We start from the raw sequence: 23321 nt of genomic DNA, 5'->3' as shown, positions 1-23321 counted from the left end.
GTGATGATACCGACCTTTCATCATTTACTGCATCTGACAGAAATTAACCTTTTAAGATTTTACCCGTGACACTTTCAGTTTAGTAATGACGTGCACAGTGTAGTGTTTTGTCAGAATACTGTCTTCGTCCTCTGATCGCGTCCCGCGGCCCGCACACCCACCCCAGGTGCCCACGGCCACAGCGGACCCTTTCATCACAGGGGCGGGAGCCAGAGGGCGGTTCCAAATCTCAGCAAAAGCGAATACACTACTTTAAAAAAAAAAATCTCACTACAAAATCAAAAAGATTGATCAGAGAGCCGAGTCATTACGCTCGTTCCAGGAGGACACACAGCCCGGCCTGGGGCAGCCGGTCTCCGGAAGGAGGCTGGGGGCTCTCCCGGCAGAGACCAGCCAGCAGGGGTCTGTGCGTCCGAACTTGAGAGGCTGGCTGCGGTCTCTTCTGAAGACAAAGGTCTTAAACGGTTTAGTGCTTAGTGTTCTCAGCACAACAATGCAATTTAGTTCACAAGGTATTTTGGCAACTCTTAATCTGAGCAAGAATAGGGGCTTCTGAAAAATAAGGCTTTAAAAAAGCTTGCCATTTTAGGGCTAAATTTTAATATAATGTGAAAGTTTGAAGTCTTACACTTTAAACAAACAAAACCTAAAAATTACTGATTGGTTCAAAATGGTTTTATGGAAAAACTAATCTGTAACAAAAACTTGGCATTGAGTGCGAAGGCTCCACCATTTTTGAGCAAAGCGTACAAAGGTTCTGAGGGGGGCAGGGCAGGAGAGGGGCCCGGACATTTACAACAGCAGGCATTTTCTCTTCCTCTTCTTGACGGGAGGGGGGCAGAGAACCGCTCGAATAGCTTCATCAAACACTGTCTTGAGGCCTCGCTGCGTGAGCGCCGAGCACTCCAGGTATTTTACAGCACCTGCCGGGAGACAGCCTCTTTCAGCCCCGCTCTTCTCACCCGGACAAGGACGAAGAAGCAGCTCCCCGGGCCCCGCCACCTGCCGGCACGTGGGGCCCAGCGGAGCAGCCCCGACCCTGCACCCACCTGGTGAGCGTCATCACGACCCTGAGTCGGAAAACACGCTCTCTACTTCCCCAGACTGGAGTCCAGTCTGTCAAGAAAATAAATCCCGTGCAAAGAAAGCAGACGTGAAAATGCAAGGATTTCCTACCGATCTCCTTCGCCATGGCCAAACCCTGCGGGTAGGTGATGGGAGTCAGCTTTTTCTCCTTCAGTTTCTCAATCGTGTCTTTGTCGTCCCTGAGGTCAAGTTTAGTTCCCACTAAGATGATGGGGGTGTTGGGACAGTGGTGTCGCACTTCAGGGTACCACTAGATGCAAGAGAGAACAAAGTCATGACACGTTCCCCTCCCTCATGAACTTTCTTTGCCTAAACGATACCCATCTGGGTGCCCAACTGACCCCACCACCCCACCTTAGTCCCTCAGCGCTCTTGGCAGGAACCACCCCCCCGCCCCAATACTTTCAAGAACCACAGGCCTGCCTACCTGTGGGTGTTTGATCAGCAAACCAGGATTCCAAGACTAAAGACCCAACAGAACAGGCTCTACTTGTCGGGGGGGGGGGGGGGGGGGGGGGGGGGGAGGGAAAGTCTTCCTTCCCCAAAAAACTATCTTTTGGTAAAATGGGTCAAGCTCTTACATGAACTCTGAGAATCCTACCTACATATATTCAACAGTGAGCATGAATTATGTGGACTCCCTGCCACCACTACTCTCACTGGACACATCCCTGATCACAACAGAACATCCCGCGCATGGCACTTTTCACTGGAAGTGTGTGAAAGACGCAGGAGTGGAAAGTCATGGCCGCTGTTTTAGCAGATGACTCCATCAGACGGACTCGAAAGTGTTATTTTAACAAGGGACGCAGCGTTTCTGAATCAGACCTTGAGCTTTAGAATTCTACATAATAAAGTCAATGATTTCAAAAATTGATCTACCTAAAGTAGAATTACAAAATCATTAAAATTTCTATCACTAAATGGTAGTTTTACCTCCCAAAGATGACACTATGTAACAAAACATTGGTCTAAAACATCCCCGCTTACCTTTGCTCGAACATTTTCAAATGACGCAGGACTCACAAGAGAAAAGCAAATTAAGAATACATCCTATAAAGAGGAAAGAGAGGCATTTAGAAATGATCTCACGGTGACGAGCGCGCTTTGCTTCGTAAACGCTGTGGGGACGATTCACGAGACGAAGTGCGTGTTATGCACCAGCAGTCCGTGTCTAAAGCTCACTCCCTGGTTACAACTCTTCAGTTCTGTCAGAAGCTCCCAGACCAGAACCAGCACATGAAGCAGCCAGCTACTTATGAGAAGAGGGGAGAGGATTTACTAGAATGTGCTAGCGTTTCCTAGAGGCTGAAGAGGCCTCCAATCAGACCCCCAGGAGGCTTCTTCCTTCACACTCCCAACTCCCACTGGCAACTTTAATGCTCTTATTTATATACAGGGACCAAACCAGGGTCAAGGTGCCACTCATTTCTGTAAAACGTGGTCTGTTTTTCAAAAGCGGAGTCGATTTTAAAAAACATGTACAAACGGTATGCTTTTCATTAAGCTCCCCGGGTGCACATTAAGTACACTTTCAGTTGACCGCTGGGTTGCAATTAAACTGCTTTAAGAACTGCCACCGGGGTCCCCGGCACAGAGTGGGGTCCGGCTGTCGGTTCTCAGCCCCGAGCAGAGCTCTGGAGGACTCGACGCTGGGCAGTCGTAGCCGAAATAAAGATTCAGAGGAAAAGTCCGTGCAGAATAAATACCTGGAAGCATTTCCGACTAAACGTAAAACCTCTGCCCCACTCTATTGTGTCAAGAGTCAAACTTAAATATTTAGCTGTGTTAAAAATGCCTAAGAGTTTCTAAAATGCTAGGTTTATAAATCCCTTTCCTAGAGAAAGGCAATTCTGCTACTTTGTGAAATGTATCTCCCAAGCTAACACAATTCCCAAGCTAGCACTTTCAATCATCCGGCTGATCCCTTGTACCTGGAAAGGGAAAGAAACATCCCACACAACAGCTTTTTATAAATGACATTTAACCAACGCTAGCGCATGCACAGGCTCGTCGGAGAATCACCGCGGCAGGTCGGCACCGGGTTACATCATTTGGAAGCAGGGGGAGGTTAGCTCAGCCGCAGAGCCGCGCCCCGGACACCAGAGACACCAGGGGACACCAAAGCGGAGGAGGAGGCGCCCGCAGCCATGCTCAGTCCCGCTCCACGGTGGGTGGGCGTCACGTGGAGCCTCGACGGCCTGGGAGGCCCCTCACGAAGGCCCCTCCTTCCACGCGGGAGGAGGGAAGCAAGCAGTTCACAAACCGCTTTAATTCGAGCTAGTAGGTAAACTGTCTCGCTCCACTGAAAGCACATTTCATCAAGCAAAACCCAACCTCGAGTGAAGTGAATACAAAGCACTCAAGGAACGTGGGGCTCGAGAGGAAATCCTGGGGAACTAAGTGAAACGAGAGAACAGATAAAGCTTGAAACTGAAGTCGACTGAAAGTTTTACATACGGCAATCGGCTTGTCTTTGCCCCTGGAGGTTATATCCTTACCATACGTTTCTCCAACCTAGTAATGCATGAGAACTGTGTTTGAGTTTAGTAAAAACTGAGGAAAGTAAAAGTCAACACAATCCATTATTTCTTCTTCATCAGAATTCTGTCTCAACCCTCCCAAAGGATCCAAAAGCAGAGGACTGTCTAGCATCTGTGACGCCAAACCCCACCGAAACTCCATCACACCTGTGAAGGCCATGATGAAGACAGAGGTCAGGCACACTCTGGCGGGGGGGGGGGGGGGGGGGGCGCGCTACCCACAGGAGCACACAGAAGGTTCCTGTTCCGGCAGCAGCGCCACCGTGCCTGATGACACAAATGCCCGCCCGCCCGAGGAAGCGCACGGGCTCTGTCCACTCAGGAAACGTGCAGAAAGCGTGCGTTCCTCCTTAGCAAAGGCGTGTCCGTGCGTCCATTAGCAAGAGACACACGGGTCAAAGATCTCTGTCCATGTTCCGAGACACGGGCCCAGTGGCAGCAGCCACCAACGGGAGGCACACCTGTCCGTAGGACCGGGCCTCTGGGAGGAAAAGGCCCCAAGAAGCACTGCTGGGTCTGCACTGTGACGGTGACAAGGCTGGCGCTCACTCTCCCCCCAAATTCCGCAAGTGCGGATCGAATTCAGGGAGCTAGAGGACCTGAGTGAACGGTGTCAATGCACTGAGACCTTGAACTGCGCCGCCGCCCCCCCCCCCCCCCCCAGCAGCTCTGGACGGGACGGCCACCCAGAGGGGATGGCATCTCCAGCGGCCACCACAGGGCTTTCAATTCGCCCCTGTTGCAGCAAAAATCGAAAGACTTGCTCTTCAAGCAACACAGAACCCCACACGTCTTTTAACAGATGAACAAGAGAATTATTTTAATTTCCTCTCTCTCCAGCTTCTCTGACCCACGATTCTGAGAATATTAAAGTTGCCACTTTCATCTATGGGCTACTTTTGAAGATTTGTGCTCCCGACTCTTTATGGTGACACAGGGACCCCTGGGGATTGGCCACAAAAACGCAGCTCCAAAATATCCTCCAACCACATCTGTTCTACCTTTTTCAATTTTTAAAACATATTTTTTGATCAAGAAACATGCTTTTCCATCCTACATTAACATTCCACCATCTGCCCGTTCCCTTCTTCTTCTTCCCCCAGCCTAAATAAGGCTTTAAAAAGGTATAAAGAATAACGTGGTAATTCTTCTAAAACAATAACATGGAAATCATAAAACGTCTAGTCCTTCTGACACTTCGCTCTTCCAGGAGGGATTCATTGTAGCCTTGGCCTCCCAACCAGACACCCGCACAGACTCCTGCTGCTCGACCTTGGCAGGTGTCTCAATGTCCACGGGGGTCCCCGGAGGCCGGAGCTCCATGGCAGGGCCGCCTGCAGCAGGACTGGCCCAGCCTTCCTCCCAGTGTGTCCTGGAGCCTCTTTATTCTGCCCGGGCCTCCCCAGGCCACGGGCTCCCCTTCCCTCTGGCCCGGACGCTGTTCTCACACCGGCAGCCGACTCCCGACCATACAGGCTCCCGCCAGGCCTTCAGCGACTGCTCCGGGTCGCAAACACCGCTCCCTCACTGGCCAGGTCCACCGCCTCCACCAGGCATGCGGAGGGCACCACAGAGAGGTTCCTGGCAGAACGGGAGGGGACTCGGGGGTGGCTGGGATCTCCCAACTCCAAACACCCTAGCGCTGCTCGTGCACGTGCGCGCTCTGTCTCTCCCTCTCGTTTCCTTCTCTTCTTAAGGCCTTCCGCCCGGCTTTTACTTCCAGGCCTGGAATAGTCCTTCCTACAGACATTCTAGGAACCGGGCAAAGGACCAGGGCGCAAACAGGACAGAGCAAAGATGCTGTGTGTGTGGCATCCACGGGAAGCTGCTCAGGAGAAAGAGCAGGACAGCCCCGAACCCCAGGAGCCAGGCTACGGCGCGTTCCCACCGAATGTGACCATCTCCCAGAGCGCCCACGTCAGACCACGCAACCATGCTGACACGAGACCAAAAGTAAAGAAACGAATAGAAGACCACTTAACAATCTTGTCTAACCACAAACACAAGGTCACCGTGCAAACTACAGAAACCCCGAACGCCCCCCTCTCGCAGCCAACGAGACTGTGTGACGGTGTCTGCACCAGTCACAGATTTGGCCCCAGGACTACCCTGCTTCCTGCCAGCACCCAATCCAGAGCAAGCCCTCACCCAAATCACACACCCCGCAGTCCCCGAGGTGCAGGTCTCGTTTGGGGCACATGAACAAACCCGACTTTGTTCAAGCCACAGGTGTGTTCCTAGTGACCTGTGGCCGGAGGACACAGGTAGAGGCGGCCACCTGAACAAAGCAGAAAAAGCCAGGTGAAAATCCAAACGGCCAAGCCAAACACAGCCATTCTCCTTGCCTCCGCGCCACCACCCGGCACTCCCGAGCTGAGCGCACACACCCCGCAGGTCCCCGCAGGCCCGGACACAAGAGGCCCGGCACCTCGGGCAGCGCAGGCCTCTCCGGACCCACACGGAGCTCAGGCCTCGTCACCCCAGCGAGGCACACAGGTTCCCACTCACACCACGTCCTGGACAAAAAGGCAAATGCAGCTGACTGGACACGACGCACGACGCTGGGCCCGAGCACTACACGGGTCACGCTGCCACGGTGACAAGTCAACTCAAGACACACACAAGAACGTGCAGGAGAGCGGGCTCCACGTCGGGCCTACTTCAAATGCAGGGCTCAAACTCCCAACCATGAGATCAAGGCCTGAGCTGAGATCAAGAGCCCAACATTTATCCCACCAAACCATCATGAGCCCCTATTACGGCACGTTTTTAAAAAGAGAATATAAAGATTAAGACTTATTAAAGGACAGGAAAGCCCTAAGGATTACTTAATTTAGGAAAATGAAACTTTCAAGGGCAATCTCTACTGAACAGGACTACCTGCTTGCCATCTTCTGGAGAACGCAGAAACGAATGCCCTCAACAGACCTAACTTCGCCACCCAAGCTGCCCAACAGAGGACAGCAGCATTAAATGCCCACAGGAAACATGACATCTATTTTGGGGAGTCACCAAGCCCTAAGGGTGACATGTGGATACAAAATCGTCTACCGGCCCTTCAGGGGAGGTCTGAGCACGGTCACGGACAAACCACATAAACAGGTCTTATAGAGCCAACAACCAGAGACCACGTTCCAGTCAGTACAAAGTCCAGAGGCACCCCCGCTGCCAAGGTGCCAGCCGGCAGCCACCGGGCCTGCTCCCCCTGCGGGGACAGTGTGGCCCAAAGGAAGGAGACCTTCCAGGCACCAATCTCCGCATTTGGGGCCGCCCCCCCGGGGGCCAATGAAACGTCCTCATCCACAGGAGGCCAGCGGGCGCATCTTTAACTGCTACACAGCCGCTCTCCTCTCTGCTCGAAGTGCCCAGGACACCCATCTGCTGGCGCGTGATGTGTCACACAGCACGTGTGAGCCATCTGAGGGCTAGAGTCGTGCCTCACCCCCTTAGCTGTTCAAGTGTCTGGCAGGAAAAGAGCACCTTACACAGAAGGGACACAGAAAGTTTAAGTCCTGCCCCAGAAGGACAACACCCTGCGGCTTGATTCAATCTGTCACTTTACCTGCGTGTGTTCTGGCATACAGAGCAGGGGCCTTGGCCAAGTCACCTTTGACTTACTGTGAGCCACTCCCTCAGAGAGAAAGGCCACACCCTGCCCGGACCCGTGAGTCACAGGAGGTGGCTCTCACTTCTCAGAAGTGACACCCCACCCTTCCAGATGGATCCAGTGGGTTAAAGACTCCTACTCTGTCAATAGGTTAGCAAATCCATTTAAAATCTGGAATTATCAAGCACCCATTGGGGACAGAAGAGTTTCCTAAACATGTTGAAGAACTCAAACCATTTGGTGATTATGAACTGATTTTCAAACCTTAATCAGTTAATTTTTAGCTGGAGGTTAACTGAGCAATCACTCATTCAAACCTCCCATTTTATAGTTCTGGTTACAATTCAACTGAAGGACAATCAGCAAAAATCTACAGCTCAAAGCAACTGGATTTGGCAATTCCTCCAGGAGAAAATAAATACAGAAGACAATGACTGTTGCATTCTAAAACTGTACTCAAAAGTATAAAAAACTATCATTACTAAAAACAGGAAGTTAAATTTAAAAACACAAGATTTGGGAAGACTAGAACTACAGTTATGTTCACCCACACTACGCCCCCAAGACGGTGACGGTCAGGTCCATCCAAGGGTTGACACCTGCCTTCTCCAGGGTGTCTCCTTGACCCTGACCCCTCTGGTCATCCGGGCTTGCTGAGAGCACGCACAGCAGCTTCTAGTCATTCGGGCCCAGCCAGCTGGGATGTGAAGAGCTCTCCAGATGTGCGTCTTCACCACAGCAACACTGGAGTGTCTGTGACGTACCCGGACCCTTCCGGTAGCTTTATACGTACTGCTCGTCTCATCCTATGACGAGACAGGTGACGACGAGAGCCCTGGGGAAATCTGCCAGGGTCACAGAGCTGGGAAGCAAGGGCGCAGGGTGGAAACCTAAGGAGTCTGTGCTAGTGCGTATTCCTTTGGCTGGTTAGCCACTTGAGTCTCCAGAGTTATTTTCAAATACTTTCAAGACGAAGAACAAATGTGTAATGAGAGAAGCACACGATGCAAATAAGACAATTCCTAATTTAAAGAAAAGTGGCCTCTAAGCATATTTCCACCAACTCTCATTAGCTTTTGGTACACGGATCATTTAATCGTCTGAAATGGAAGCAAAACAATCTAGAAGTTTTTCTGACTGGACACTGTGGACATAATTCTACAAAACCGAAACCTGACTCTACACTGAGAAGATGTAAGTGCTAAAGCCAAAGGTGGCTCAGACGGTTAAGCGTCTGACTTCGGCTCAGACCATGATCTCATGGTTCGTGAGTTCGAGCCCTGCATGTGGCTCTGTCAGCACAGAACCTGCTTCAAATCCTTGGTCTCCCTTCTCTCTCTGCCCTTGCATCTGCCGCCCCCCACCCACGCTCGCAAAAATAAACATTAAAACAAATAATAATAAAGCCATAGAAAAAGGAGCATGAGTAACATAGAAAAATAATATTAAAGAGCATCTGGCTGGGTCAGTCGGTGGAACGCATGGCTCTCGATCTCAGATTCATGAGCATGGAGTCCAAATAAAATTAAAAAAATAAAAAGAAAGAAAAATAATATTAAACCCAAAAGACAAGTCACTAACTTGATTTTCAAAAACCTTAATCTTAACAGGGCACCTGGGTGGTTCAGTCAGTTAAGCATCCGACTCTTGATTTTGGCTCAGGTCATGATCTCCCAGTTCAGGAGGTCGAGCCCCTCGCTGGGCTCTGCGCTGAGGGAGCAGACCCTGCTTGGAATTCTCTCTGCCCCTCCCCTGTACACACTCTCACTCTCAAAATAAATATTTAAAAAGAGGGGGGGCACCTGGGTGGCTCAGTCGGTTAAGAGTCTGACTTTGGCTCAGGTCATGATCTCATGGTTCACGAGTTCAAGCCCCGCATCAGGCTCTGTTGCTGACAGCTCAGAGCCTGGAGCCTGCTTGGGATTCTGTGTCTCCCTCTCTTTCTGCCCCTCCCCTGCTCACACTCTAGCTCTCAAAAAATAAACATTAAAAAAATTCTAATAAATACATACATAAATAAATAAATTGCAACAATGGAAGCATGTAAACTGCACAGCACCATATTCTATACCAGGTAAGACCAGAGAAATGAGAACAAGCCAACTCTGGGTTCCCATGTAGGGGACACACGCTACTGAACTAACATGAGCTTGCTGCTACTCAGGATGCCCCAAAGATGGCGATACAGCAGACCCCTGAACAACATGGGGGGGGGGGGGGAGCGTGAGGGGTGCTGACCCCCCCCATGCAATCAAAAGTTCCCCCAAATTTAATGGCCTGCTACTGACTGGAAGCCTTACCAGTAACATCAACAGTCGTATGTTAAGTGCATTAGGTACTGCGCTCTTACACTAAAGTAAGCCAGGGAAAAAATTTCCCTCAGATCTGGAGGAAGAAACATACTCACTGAAATGTACCAACAGGCCTTATCTAAGCAGACATGTGGAGTTCAAATGTGTTGTTCACGGGCCAACTGTGCAAGCAAACCCACAGGTGATGTGCAATTTCATATTCAGAAATCATATATTCTAAAGGACACATTAAAAATCAGTCACGATCCTTACTGTTTGCGGATAGGATAAGGGACGTAATCTGTCATAATCTTCTTGTCCAGCTGTATCCCATAAGCCCAGATTCACCGGTTTTCCATCCACCATAACATTGGCAGAGTAGTTGTCAAAGCTGCAGAATGGAGTAAAAACGGTTAGTCTTTAGCCATGGAGCATTGGGCACAGATCAGGGACTCGAGTGACTGTCCCAGGGAGGGCCCCAGAGGAGATGCACCAAGGCCAGGTGCGGTCTGGGGGCTGCCGGGCCAGCAGGCGGAGCTAATGTTGGAGGGAAACTGGGACGAGTGTAAGGGAAACAAACCAACACCTGGAGAAACTCGCCCAAGAAACAAAGGACAAGCTCCTCAATGTACCCGAAACAAAGCAGTGGCAGCAACAGGAACCTCTGCCTCTTCAACAGGACATTAAGTTTCTTCTGCCCCAGAGAAACAGAGTATAAAATCAGTCCCTCTCTTTCAAATCCCACTTGCTGAGATTTTTCACATCCACATGTGGCTCATCTTCAGCAAGGTGGCGCGGCACGGCCACCGCACTGAGTCAGGGCAACAATTAGTCAGGTCGTGGTCATCCAGCCAGGCCTGCGACCCAAGCGTGAAGGGAACACGAAATGAACCTGATGTGAGAGGCTGTCGTGGACCGTTTCAGAGTGAGTGTACTGGGTTACATGCATACCAAGTCACCCCAGTGATTACTTAACGATAAGCAGAGGCCCAGGAAAGCCTGGCTGACAGGCAGAAAGTAAGGTGGACTTCCACAAAACCAAAGCAAACCACAAGTACCACCAAGTACTTCATTAAAAAGAAAACCTGGCATTGCCATTCAAACCAGGGCAAGTACCAAACAGGACCCAATACAGCAGCCTGTAAGATACAATTTCGGAAGCCACCTTCACACACTCTCGACACTGAAACTCAGGGACTTCCTAAACTGCGACGGCAAAGCCGAAGTCTGAGTAAGGCTCCGATGTGGCTTAACGAACGTAACGACCACACTAGCTCCCATGAAGACAAGGTCTGGGGTATCCTAATTCCGCTTCTGTGAGAAAAGGACAGGTTATTCAAATGAACAAGATCATGACTTTTTTTTATCTGGGAAAAAGAATCACGTGCCCGCCTACTGTACCAAAAAATAAATTCTAAATGAATTAAAGATTAAAGCGTTAGCCACAAAAATCTAGAAAACATACTTTTGCATCACTGAAGTAGGAATGGTCTTCCTAAGCAGGACATAAAACTCCATGCAGGTAGAGTGGCATATTTACATAAACACATCAAACTTCTTAGGGCGCCTGGGTGGGCTTAGTCCGTTGAGCGTCCGACTTTGGTTCAGGTCATGATCTCACAGTTCACGGGTTCAAGTCCTGCATCGGGCTCTGTGCTACCAGTGCGGAGCCTGCTTCGGATCCTCTGTCCCTCCCGCTCTCTCTGCCCCTCCCCTGCTCATGCTTGTTCTCGAAAATAAATACTAAAAAAAAATTTTAAAACAAAAAAAAGTCAAACTTCTTTACGGCAGAAGACCTCATAATGAAGTTCAAAAAGACAGAGGACAAAGGAGAGACAGAGGAATTGATATTTCTTGTACACAGAAGTTCCATCAGTAAGAAAAAAATCTCAAAAAAAAAAAATAAGCAAAGGATTTCAACAGTCCATCCACACAAGACTACAAATGGCCGGTGAACATTTGAGGGATTTCAACCCCACCGGGGATCAGAAATGCAAATGAGAAAGTAACTTTTTCAACTCCTGTCACCCACAGTCCAACCAGAGGAGCCGGCTTCAGTCCCAGCTGGTCCAAGTACAGCCTTTGGGCAGCACATGGGTAGTTAACCTATCAGAAATCGAAATATCCATTCCCTCTGGATTTGGCACACCTCCACTTGTCATCATCTATCACGTGTGCACAAAGACGCGTGCAGTGATATTCAACACGGCAAAAAAACCCCAAACAAACCCATGACCGGTGTACTGTATCAGCTACAGTAGTTCAAAGTCACCTACAGTGATCATGATTTAGTTCTACCTACATGTGTAGAAAAGGAAAGTCCCCACCATAAAACCAGAACAACACGGACAGTATGAGCCCACTTCTGCAAAACTTTGGGCAACACTGCAGCGCACATGTTGTGCTCGACAAGGTCAGCATGGGTGGGACTTGAGGTGCTTCCTCTACTAGGATGGCAGCTGTAAGGACAGAGCAGGGTGACGTGCTACACGGGGCTCCCTAGTAATCCTATCATCGGAAAAACACTTCCATCTCCACCCAATTCTGCTGCGGAAAGGGAATAAACAGCTCGGTGGCCAATTCCGTCCTCCGGTAACCGCCCCCAGCACCACCCTGTTTCCGTTCCACAGCCTGATAACTCAACAGTGACATGGAACCACTGGGATCACTTGCCAGAAAAGGCCAATCACAATAGAACAGACTATTTCATGTTCTGGCTCCTTGCTCCTTCACACACAGATGCTCAAGTGCCAAATTTATATGAAACTCTTACTGTATCCAGTCTTCACACTTCGGTTTGTTAACTTTGTTTCCTGAATGTCTAAAAACCAATTAGGAAAGCTGTGTGTTTCATCACAACGCAGAAACTTTACATCAGATTAAGTATTTTTTAAAAGCCCGATTCTCTTATTAATCAGACTTTGGTCAATGTTCACGTTTAAGTGGAAAACTAATCAGATCTGTTCACGTAAGAATTAAGAATGCCTTTACAGCAAAACAAAGGTCAAAAGAATTAAAAAAACACATCACAAGTAAATTGCTTCTTTAACTCCAGATACTTACACAGTGGGGATATATTCTCCAGGAAACGCATTGGTTGTGTAACTGATCAGTAGGCACGTTTTACCTACGGCTCTAAGGAAAGAGAAAAACGACATAAGTTGCTTAGTCAACATGCATGTAATTCTGTCATTATTCTGTTAAACTTACAGGAAAAAATCAAGAAGTATACACCAAGTACTTAGCATTAAACAGTTTCTGTAACCTTCTACTGAAGCCTACACATTTTCTATCCTGAAATTTAAAGTAAACAAACTCGAATTTCTCAAAAAGGAGCCTTCTTCCTGCTCTGCTTAGGAATTAGCATTCACAGAACCAGCTGTTAATTAAGCACAGGTTGAAGAGGAACGATAGTTTAAAATGGAAAGTCTCTTCTGCGACTAGGTGTAGGAGTCTCTCATCTGAGCATCTTCAGTTCTATCCTCAAATCACTTTGATGCATCCTAATATGCAAACACAGCCTTCCTCTGCAACTTCCACTTGGCTGCTAAGTAATACGTTTTGCAGCCTCAGAGTGGTAGCTCAAACCCACCACCTTTTAAAGCCTTCCCTCTGGCACCAGTAAGGACTGTTCTCTTAACAGAGTGCTTAGTCACTAACCACCGCACACAGAACTGTGAGCCACAAAGAGCCATACAGAACTCACTTTAACTCATCTGTATTCATTTGCCACTCCGCAACCCCCATCCTCACACATCACCATAAGCCTTTAGAGCGGCTAACACAATATATTCCAGACATATTAACTAACGGCTCAGGGACGCTGGCATAAACTTCGCAAAGCTGCAAAGAGGAGAAAGTAAAAAAGAATCGTGTAGAAATTCTCCAGAGACAGAAGGCCCTCCCGCACCACTAGTGGGGGATACAGTGTACCACGGGGCAGAGGTCAGACTGGTGGCTTGGAGTCTTCCAACCACTTGAAATTTTCATGAGAATGTATCACCTACAAATTAAGATCACTGTGCCCTTAGCCAAAAAATGAGTTCCAAATGTGACATTCTCAGGGTGACTTCAGGGGCTTCTGAGAGCCTGGGTCCCCGGCCTAAGTTTTCACTAAATGCTCTCCTTACTACCCTTGATCTTAGCCAGAAGGCTGAGAAGCGATATAAATGCTCTCCTCACACAATGAAGCTCTGAGCTGTAAGAATTTGTTGTCCAATCGCAACTACTATGAATTAGGATTCACTATAAAGAAGTGAAGTGCTTTTCTATTTTCTTAGCACTCTTAGCTTAAGGCAAAAACCTCTCTGCAAAGACAGATTACAGGCCCATCCGGTTTGCCAATACTTGTTTTACTCATAACATTATTAAGGGCTTAAAAATTAGAACTCCCCCACCCTGAAGACCTCACAGACTCAAACATTACATTACATCATCAGGAAGTAGCTCCCAACTCCTAAAGGCTTTCTCAACAAAAATGACTCATTGACCATACATTTTGTGAAAAGCTTACAATGTCAAACCTATATAAGCAGGAGGTGGAGATGCATAGTCATTAGCCTAGATTTGAGACCTGGGACCACCTCTGTATCACTTACTAGGCTGGACTTTTTTGTAAGTTTCAACTCCCTTATGCCTCAGTTTTTTCAACTATAAAATGGATGCAAAACTACCAACTCCATCACAAAACTACTGAAAGCATGAATTCTATTTCAATCTATACCAACAAAGTATGTGCTATGCAAGGAAGTATACCAGGTACTGAAGATATTCCAAGGAACAAAACTTCATGGAATTTGTGCAGTTATTTTTTTTTAATGTTTGTTTGTTCATTTTTTGAGAGAGAGTGAGACAGAGTGTGAGTGGAGGAGGGACAGAGAGAGGGAGACCCAGAAACTGAAGCAGGCTCCCCAGGCTCTGAGCTGACAGCACAGAGCCTGACACAGGGCTAGAACTCACGGATGCAAGATCATGACCTGAGTCGAGGTCAGATGCCCAACAGACTGAGCCACCCAGGTGCCCCATTTGTGCAGTTATTAAAGTAAAAAAATGAAGAGTGCATGGGGCACCTGGGTGGCTCGGTCTGTTAAGCATGAGACTATTGATCTTGGCTCAGGTCAAGATCTCACGGTTCGAGGGACCAAGCCCTACATTGACAGCACAGAGCCTGATTGGGATTCTCCCTCTCCCTCTCTCTGCCCCACTCACACTCTCTCTCAAAATAAATAAATAAAACTTAAAAAAAAAGAAATAGGGGCGTCTGGGTGGCTCAGTCGGTTAAGCATCCAACTTCAGCTCAGGTCATGATCTCACGGTTTGTGAGTTCAACCCCTGTGTCAGGCTCTGTGTTGACGGCTCTGAGACTGGAGCCTGCTTCAGATTCTATGTCTCCCTCTTTCTTTGCTCCCCCACCCCCACGCTCTGTCTCTCTCAAAAATAGGTAAACATTTTTAAAAAACTGGAAGAAAAAATGAAGAGTGCAGTCATTACATAAAATTATAGGTGTGACAAGTGTTACTAAAGATGGTCTGGGGGGTGCCTGGCTGGCTCAGTCCCTAAAGCCTCTAGCTCTTGATCTCAGGGTCCTGAGTTTGAGCCCCACGTTGGGTGTAGAGCCTACTTTAAAAAAAGAAAAAAAAAAAAAAGGTATCTTTTTGGGCATCTGGGTGGCTCAGTGGGTTAAGCAACAGACTTAATTTCAGCTCAGGTCTTGATCTCGGTGTCAGGAGTTCAAGCCTTGCATTTGGTTCCACACTGGGTGTGAAGCCTACTTTAAAAAAGGTGAGGGGGGATAGGCGGGGGGGGGGGGGGGGGGGGGGGCGCCTGGGTGGCTCAGTTGGTTCAGCATCCGACTTCAGCTCAGATCATGATCTCACAGCTCGTGAGCTCAAGCCCCACGTCGGGTTTTGTGCTAACAGCTCAGAGCCTGGAGCTTGCTTTGGATTCTGTGTCGCCCTCTTTCTCTGCCCCTCCCCTGCTCGTACTCTGTCTCTCTCTCTCAAACATAAACATTAAAAGAAAAAATTTTTAAGGTGCTCTGGAAATGTACAGCAAAGGGATCTAACCTAGTCTTGGGGCTGACAGAGGTCGCAATGTGCGCTGAAGCCTAGGAGGAATGGGGACATGACAGGAGGAACATTCCAGGCAAAAACAGCAGCACTGATGGGGAGGCCCAGAAGCCCAGCACAACTGAAGAACCAAGAACTAAGGGGGAAGCAGCAAAGGAAACTCTGAGGAGGCTGTCATCTCTTCTTGTTAAGGACATGGGACTTGATCCTACTCGGGAAGTCCCAGAAAGTTTTTAGTTGCCAAGAAACCATTAAATTTGCATTTTCAGAAGCAGCCTCCAACTGCGGTGTGGAAAGGAGGACTGAGGAAGGAAGCTGGGACTGGAGACAGAAAAACGAGAGTGGTTTGAACCAACGAGGGAGATTCAGGGTAAAAAGAAGTGGGCCATTTCTAGAGCTTCCTAGGCGTGCGGCAGAACAAGATGGCCCAGCCATGGGCTGGATGTGGTAGCTGAGGAAGAGAATGGAGTCTAAGGCCATCATTGCTGAGCCTCTTTTCAAAATTACAAATGTGTAAAAATGTAATAGTTACTGCCTCTTAATATCAAGGATAAGAGGCTATAAAGGTTTTAACGGTTATGATAAAACGTCATGGTAGTACTTCCTTTAACAGTACTGTTTCAAATCTCTTCCATGTGTATAGGAACAAAGCCATTACTATAAATATGACCCACTCTGTTTCAAAAGCTCTAAGATCTTGGGGCGCCTGGGTGGCTCAGTCGGTTAAGCGTCCAACTTCGGCTCAGGTCATGATCTCACGGTCCGTGAGTTCGAGCCCCACGTCAGGCTCTGTGCTGACAGCTCAGAGCCTGGAGCCTGTTTTGGATTCTGTGTCTCCCTCTCTGACCCTCCCCTGTTCATGCTCTGTCTCTCTCTGTCTCAAAAATAAATAAACGTTAAAAAAAATTTTTTTTTTAAAAAGAGGTGGACGCCTAACGGATGGTGCCATCGGGCGCCCCAAAACTCAACCAGTTTTTAATAATGATAATAATAATAATAATAAACCAAAAGCTCTAAGATCTCTTTTCCTGAAACTTCACCTTTAGCCGAGGCATCATCTTTTGAAAGGTTTAACTGCAAAGGAATTCAAGGTATTGGCATACCCTGATAGGCTGAAATTTTATTACCAACCATTACAGCTATAAACTAATCTGTAAGAAATTATTAAATTATAAAATTCCGACTTAATTAAGTACATGTCCAAACGCTGATTTAAATATTTACTTAGTTTTAAAAAAACAGATAAAAAGAAAAAAATAATGGTGATTTACCTCCCATTAGTGTTATCTGTCCACTCCTTTTAAAAACACTCCACAAATAAACTCTAGAGGCCAAAGTCAACACAGCTCCCACACGACGAATGGAAGCTGCATTTGGTCACAACCTTGACTGATGCGGCCAAGAACCTCTGAAAGTTACTATCTGGTTTGGAATTTCCACTTTTATATATGCTACCACTGAGTTCAACCTCTTTTTAATCCTTGAAAGCTGCCACAACTGTAGAAAATGAACATGAATCTACTGAAAGAAAGTTCATGTGAGTAACATTTTTTTAAGCCTATCTGTGCCTCTCCTGCTCTAGTAGAAATTACAAAGATTAAAGCCAGTAACTCATGTTCCTATTATGTTCTTCATTTTCCCATTAGGAGAACTTCAAGGAAACGTTTAATATTTGGAGGGTAGGGGCGCCTACCTATTGGGTGGCTCAATAGGCTGAGTGTCTCTGAGTTTGACTCAGCTCATGATTTCATGGTTCATGAGTTCTCCCACATCAGGCTTGCTGCTGTCAGTGCAGAGCCCCGCTTCGGATCCTATATCCCTCTCTCCCTGCTCCTCCCCCACTCGCACTCTCTCAAAAATCAATAAACGTTAAAAAAAAAAAAAAAAGATACACTGATCTTAGGACTCAAAGACCAGATTTCTTCAATGAGAAAATAAGGAGCCTGTATTACCGTCTAAAAGTACCTAGATCCTGGGGCACCTGGGTGGCTCAGTTAAGCGGCGGAATTCAGCTCAGGTCATGATCTCATGCTCAGGAGTGCAAGCCCCGCATCAGGCTCTGCGCCCACAGCATGGGGCCTGATGGTTGGGATGGTCTCCCCCCCAACCCTTCCCGCAACTCCCACCACTTGCACACACTTTCTAATAAACTTTAAAAAATAAAAATTTAAAAAGGTACCTAGTTCTTAACGATATATTAACAGAACATAGTGGAATGTGAAAGTATTAAATATATATTCATATTTGTTGCATCAATGAAAGACCCTGAATGAAAGTCCTCAATTTACCCTGTGAAATGGGGTTTGGAAACGCTCCAATTGTAGGCCTTCAGTAAATGCATAACCATGCAAAGACTAAATTCAGGAAATACATGAATAGAGTAGTTTAGCGCACAAAAACACAAAACCTAATGTGAAATTTTGATATTGTCACTAACAGGGACATCACAACCAACTTAGGAAAACCAGCCATTATCACCATTGGAGGCTTCAAAAAATTCAAAAACTGTGTAGCTTCTAGAACCCTCAATGCTGAAGATGCTACCCCTAAGAGAGTCCAATTCTGAAGTAGCCTTTAAGCTACAGAGGAACCCCTGCCCCTTCTAGAAACACCAAACCTAACCCTAGAATAGTTATCTGGATCTGCGGAAGATACAAAAAAGTTCAAAAAAGACTTTTTATCTAACTGCATATCAGCCTCATTCTTCTTCAAAATCAAATCCTCTTAAAATACGCCCTGATAATGGGAAAATAGATCAATATCAATATAGCAAAATATTGATTACAAAATCTAAGTGGCAGGTGTTCACTACACAATTCTTTCAACTTTCCTGTATCTCTGAAGTTTTTCATATTTAGACGTGGAAGGAAAAATATTCCTCTGATGACATGCGGTAATTGCCCCGGGAGCAGGATTCCTGATAAAACATCTCCTTTTTAGGAAGACTAAAAATTACAAGAACTACCTGGTGATACAGAGGTGAAAAAGTAGGAGGCACTAATACATTAGATGATTAATGCAAAAGAAAGAACATCATAAAAAGTGGCTTTAAGTTCTCTAAAAATGGATTCCTGATACTCCTCTAATGAATCCAACCCCAAACTTTTACTGGGATTATCATTTGAAAGTTAAGAAAAAAAAAAAAAAGGCATAGTATAATTTTAACCACCAAGATCGGAGTCAAACAACAAATCTAAACTTAGGGGCGCCTGGGTGGCTCAGGTCATGATCTCACAGATCATGAGTTCTAGCCCCACATCAAGCTCTGTGCTGACAGCTCAGAGCCTGGAACCTGCTTTGGATTCTGTGTAGCCCTCCCTCTCTGCCCCTCCCCTGCTCACACTCTCTCAAAAATAAATAAATATTAAAAAAAAGAATTATTTTAAACAAATCTAAACTTAGAAGCCAGTGCAGAATTCAAACACCTTTACAACAGGTCAAACACAAACATATGGAACCCCATGCTGAAGGCAAAACACACAGACAATTCACAAAGCACTTAAATTCATGGATCGGACCATCAGTGATTGTTCAATGGAAACAAGTAGAGAGGAACTGGTGCATTCCTAAAAAGATGACATCATCATGGAAGGTATTTTTTATGCTCAACTAAAAACATTCCTGGACAGCAATGCCTAAATTAGACACTGGGCTGGAGAGACTACTAGCCCAATCTGGAGTGAACTAAGAGGGGCTTCATTCACTCGCAGCCTCCTGGTCAACCAAAGCCAAAACAACACTATTAAAAATGGTTTAGGGGTGCCTGGGTGGCATCCAAATCTTGATTTTGGCTCAGGTGGTGATCTCTCGGTTCATGAGTTTGAGCCCCATGTCAGGCTCTGGATAGTGTAGAGCCTCTTAGGATCCTCTCTCCCTCTCTCTCTCTGTCCCTCCCCTGCTCACTCATGCCTTCTCTCTCAAAATAAATAAAATAAACATTTAAAAAAATGGTTTAGGGAGAGACACCTGGGGGACTCAGTCAGTTAAGCCTCCCAACTCTTGATTTAACTCAGGTCATGATCTCATGGTTCGTGGGTTCAAGCCCCACATCAGCCTCTGTGCTAACAGTGCAGAGCCTGATTGGGATTCTCTCTCTCAAAATAAAATTTAAAAACATTAAAAACTTTTTTTTTGAATGGCTTAGCAATATCTGAATGTGAGATGCTGTCTTACCTAAGTAAAACTGAGAGAATCTTGGGGTCACATGTCCATCAAATAAGAATGACAGACCCCGTGTTCAAGAAGGACTAACAGAATTAGGACCAAGAGAAGGATTAATAGCATAAAAAGTGTCAAAATTTCAACTCACATTTTGTACTCAATGCCAACTGAATTGCTATATAGAAAATAATCCATAAGAAGAATATAGGCTAATTGATCCTAGTTATAATATGATTATGACATAGCTTCTAACTGTAGTTCCCAAGAATATTTTTTTAAATAAGGAAGCTTGCAATTTGTGCAATTTCAATTTGCCTTTACTGCTTAAACTGCCCTTAATTGCCTCAGATTCCCCACCATGGAGTTCTCTGCCCCACAAAATGTAGACCTACATTTACAGCTTTAACAACTTTTGAAAGAACATTCCAACCATATCATCAGGCTGATGTTTTGTTTGGGTAAAAGCAGAAAATATTTTTGGTATGGAAAATTATGTGTCTAAATTTTTCACTGAAGTAACGTTTGCCATATGCCGTCCCTTAAAGTAATAGAGGGAGCACATGGCTGGCTCAGTTGGCAGAGCATGCGACTCTTGATCATGGGGTCGTGAGTTCGAGCTCCACACTGGGTGTACAGATTACCTGAATAAATGAATAAATCTTTAAAAATAAATAAATACCTTACATTTTTTTAATCCACTTCTAACAGGATTCTTAGCCCCCCAGTCTACATCAATGTCAAATACGAAAAAAACTAACTGAAAACTTTAAGCCAAGCCAAGAACTGTCTTATGCCTACCACTCCCCTCACAGAGTCCCTCAGTGCCTCGGAGTAAGAGAAACAGCACGTACTCCACACAGGGCAGACACCTGGGAGGCACTTCGTATCCAGGATCTGGTTTAATCCTCACGAATTCAACTTGAGGCACCTGTCGTGTGGGGGATGACTGATATGCCCAGGGTTTCCCCCTAAGCAGCGGGGTAGAGACTTGAAGGAAGGATCCAGATCCCACAGTAGGCGTTCAACAAGTATGCGACTAGATAAACAAGCCAATACAAACAGCAGAGGTCCATAATCTGTAGGCGTTAAATATATCTGCTGTGCTTATGTTTTAGTTCCAGAAATTTTCAATTAAGGATATTACATAGGATATTACTAGGGTTATTGAATTATCAGCAATTCGGCGTTTTTAAAAACTAGCATTATTTCATATTCTAAGCATTACTGATTGAACATTTTTAATTTTTAATATTTTCTGGTATTTTTTTTAACGTTTATTCATTTTTGAGAGACAGAACATGAGCAGGGGGAGGGGCAGAGAGAGGGACAGAATCTGAAGCAAGATCCAGGCTCCGAGCTGTCAGCACAGAGCCTGACGAGGGGCTTGAACTCATGAACCACGAGATCATGACCTGAGCTGAAGTTGGACGCTCAACCAACCGAGCCACCCAGACGTCCCGACATTTGTAATTGTTAAGAGAAATTCACTTAAAGCGTTAAGACAACTTGATAAACGTTTAAATTTAAACTTCACTTAAACAGTTTACTGACTTCCCTATTAAGTAACTGAACATTCCCCCCAACCCTGATGAAAATAAAACTTTCTTCTGAAGGGTTTAAAAAAAAAAAAAAGGTACCATACATATTCCCAAATAGGTGGGAGGTGTAATTGTTGGCTATATACATGGAACCATGAAGTGTTAATGTTTCGCATGTTGACTCTGACAAATCCCAGATGGGCATCTTTTAAAAACCAGTTCAACTGTACCCACATCTGAATTAGCTGTGGAAACAATTTCGAATGTCTAATTTGCAACAATCTAAACAAAGCCAATTCACAACTGGAGAGGCATAAAAGCCACATCAGTCCTAATGACTGATTTGGGGAATATTAATCAAAAGATAGAGCGATGCCAGAACGCTTCCTTAGACTTTACAAAACTTGAAAAATGCACCCACTGCCTTCTGAATTTCATGAAACTGGTAGTAATTCTTGGAGCTTCCTTGTTAACACTCAACTACTCTAGCCCTGCTGAGACACACAATTTTGCTCGGATTACACTGAGATTCTTGTTTCTATGGGAGGAAAAAAAAAAAACTGCATAAGCCAAGTCTTGTCTTCCTCTAGGGCCTGTAACCACCACAGACAGTGATGAAAAGAAATGCCTTGAGTCACAGGGCAGCTCCGCTCAGGGAGCCTGTTCTGCTACATCCCATACCTAATGCAAGAAGCGAAAGCCAATTTTTTTTTTTTTTTTATGACCACACCACGTTCAGAGAAAAGAACAGTCTTAATCACACCCGACTCCTCGCAGCTAGAATCTCAGAAGTTTCTCCACGTTAAGAGCAAAAATAATCACCTAAAAAAAAAAAAAAATCTTAACAAGTGGCCAAGTGCAAGCGGAAGATAGCCCGTGGTAAATCAGTTTAGGGCCACCAAACCCGCCCAGGCAAACATTCGTCCGGTATTATCGACCTGACCGCCGGGACACACGGAAGCTCTCAACCGGGCTCGAGAGGTTGATGTAAAAGCCCAGAAAGGGTCGTTTTCTGAGAAAGGCAACTCCAAGCCCACCGGTGTCCAGGCGGACGAGGGAGGGTGGCGGCGCGGCTGGGGGGGGTCCCACCCGGCGAACGGCGGGCCCGACAGAAGGCGGGAGGGTGGAGTTCACTTTTCCCTCCGGCCGCGGGTCGGCGACCCCCTCCCCCACCAAAAAAAAAAAAAAAAAAAAAAGGTTGCGGGGAGCCGGAACCAGGCCCGTGCCGTCCGGTCCCGGGGGTAGTGAGTGGCGGCCCGCGACCCACGCCACGCGCGGCAGAGAGGCCGGCTCCGACCCCGGGCGAGCCCGCCCGGCCCCGGCCCGCGCACTCACCCGTCTCCCACCACCACACACTTGATGGCCTGCATCTGGGCCGCTCGCTGGGCCGCGGCGGCGGCCGGGCGCTGAGGCGAGAAGCGGCGCACTCGGGGCGCGGCGGGCGGGCGGGCGCGCGGCTGCGGGCGGCGGGGCGCGGAGTGCCGGGGCCGCTGTCCACGCCGCCTCGCCCTCCGCCAACGGGAAGCCGGAGCCCAGCAGCGGCCACCACCCAAAGCTGGGGAAAACTGCGGAGAAACAGGAAATGGCCGCTCCACTCACATCCGGTCTCCCCTCCCCCGCCCGCGCGGGCGCGCCGCTCCCAGGCTCCGGGGCGGGGTCGCTCCTGCCCGCGCGCCTCCCGAGCTTCCTGCCGGCTTCGGGGATGCTCGGGAGACGCTCGGGAGCGCTCGGCTCAATTCGAGCGCGCTCGGCTCGGGGGCGGGGCGCGGGGCCGGCCGGCCGCCATCTTCGTGCCGCCTGATGATTGGCCTAAGTGTAGCCTTCTTCTGTGATATCCTTAACTTAGGAGAGGAGGAGGTTCCGCCTGAAAATTCGGAACCTGAAACTCTAAAGAAGGAAATACCACACTACCATTCTTCAAAGAAAACTCCTGTTCATTAGGTCAAAAATATGTTGAAATTTGTTCTCTCACGTATGCATTTTGTTTCCAGCATGCTGAGCGTTTACTATGCCCTATGCTTTGTACG

At 47.2% G+C, this 23321-nt stretch overlaps 1 protein-coding gene across 2 annotated transcripts; it reads right to left on the bottom strand.

The window, feature by feature from the left end:
* Nucleotides 1-660: 660 nt before the first annotated feature.
* RAC1 (Rac family small GTPase 1) lies at nucleotides 661-22894 on the bottom strand. 2 transcript variants are annotated; one of them, XM_019422570.2, is made up of 7 exons: nucleotides 22630-22894; nucleotides 12591-12662; nucleotides 9801-9918; nucleotides 3547-3603; nucleotides 2077-2139; nucleotides 1177-1336; nucleotides 661-923 (listed from the first exon to the last, which is right to left on the bottom strand). In XM_019422570.2, exons 1-7 carry the CDS (start codon nucleotides 22662-22664, stop codon nucleotides 793-795), a joined length of 636 nt encoding a protein of 211 aa, XP_019278115.1. In that variant the 5' UTR covers nucleotides 22665-22894; the 3' UTR covers nucleotides 661-792. The 2 variants fall into 2 exon arrangements, with proteins under 2 accessions (XP_019278115.1, XP_019278116.1); XM_019422571.2 differs by lacking the exon at nucleotides 3547-3603 and having other exon boundaries at nucleotides 22630-22885.
* Nucleotides 22895-23321: the final 427 nt, after the last annotated feature.

This window comes from Panthera pardus, unplaced genomic scaffold (assembly GCF_024362965.1).
Source record: "Panthera pardus isolate Hobbes unplaced genomic scaffold, ASM2436296v1 HiC_scaffold_4, whole genome shotgun sequence".
NCBI lineage: Eukaryota > Metazoa > Chordata > Mammalia > Carnivora > Felidae > Panthera > Panthera pardus.
Note: the sequence above shows the minus strand (reverse complement) of the source record. Positions and strands in the feature narration are given on the sequence as shown.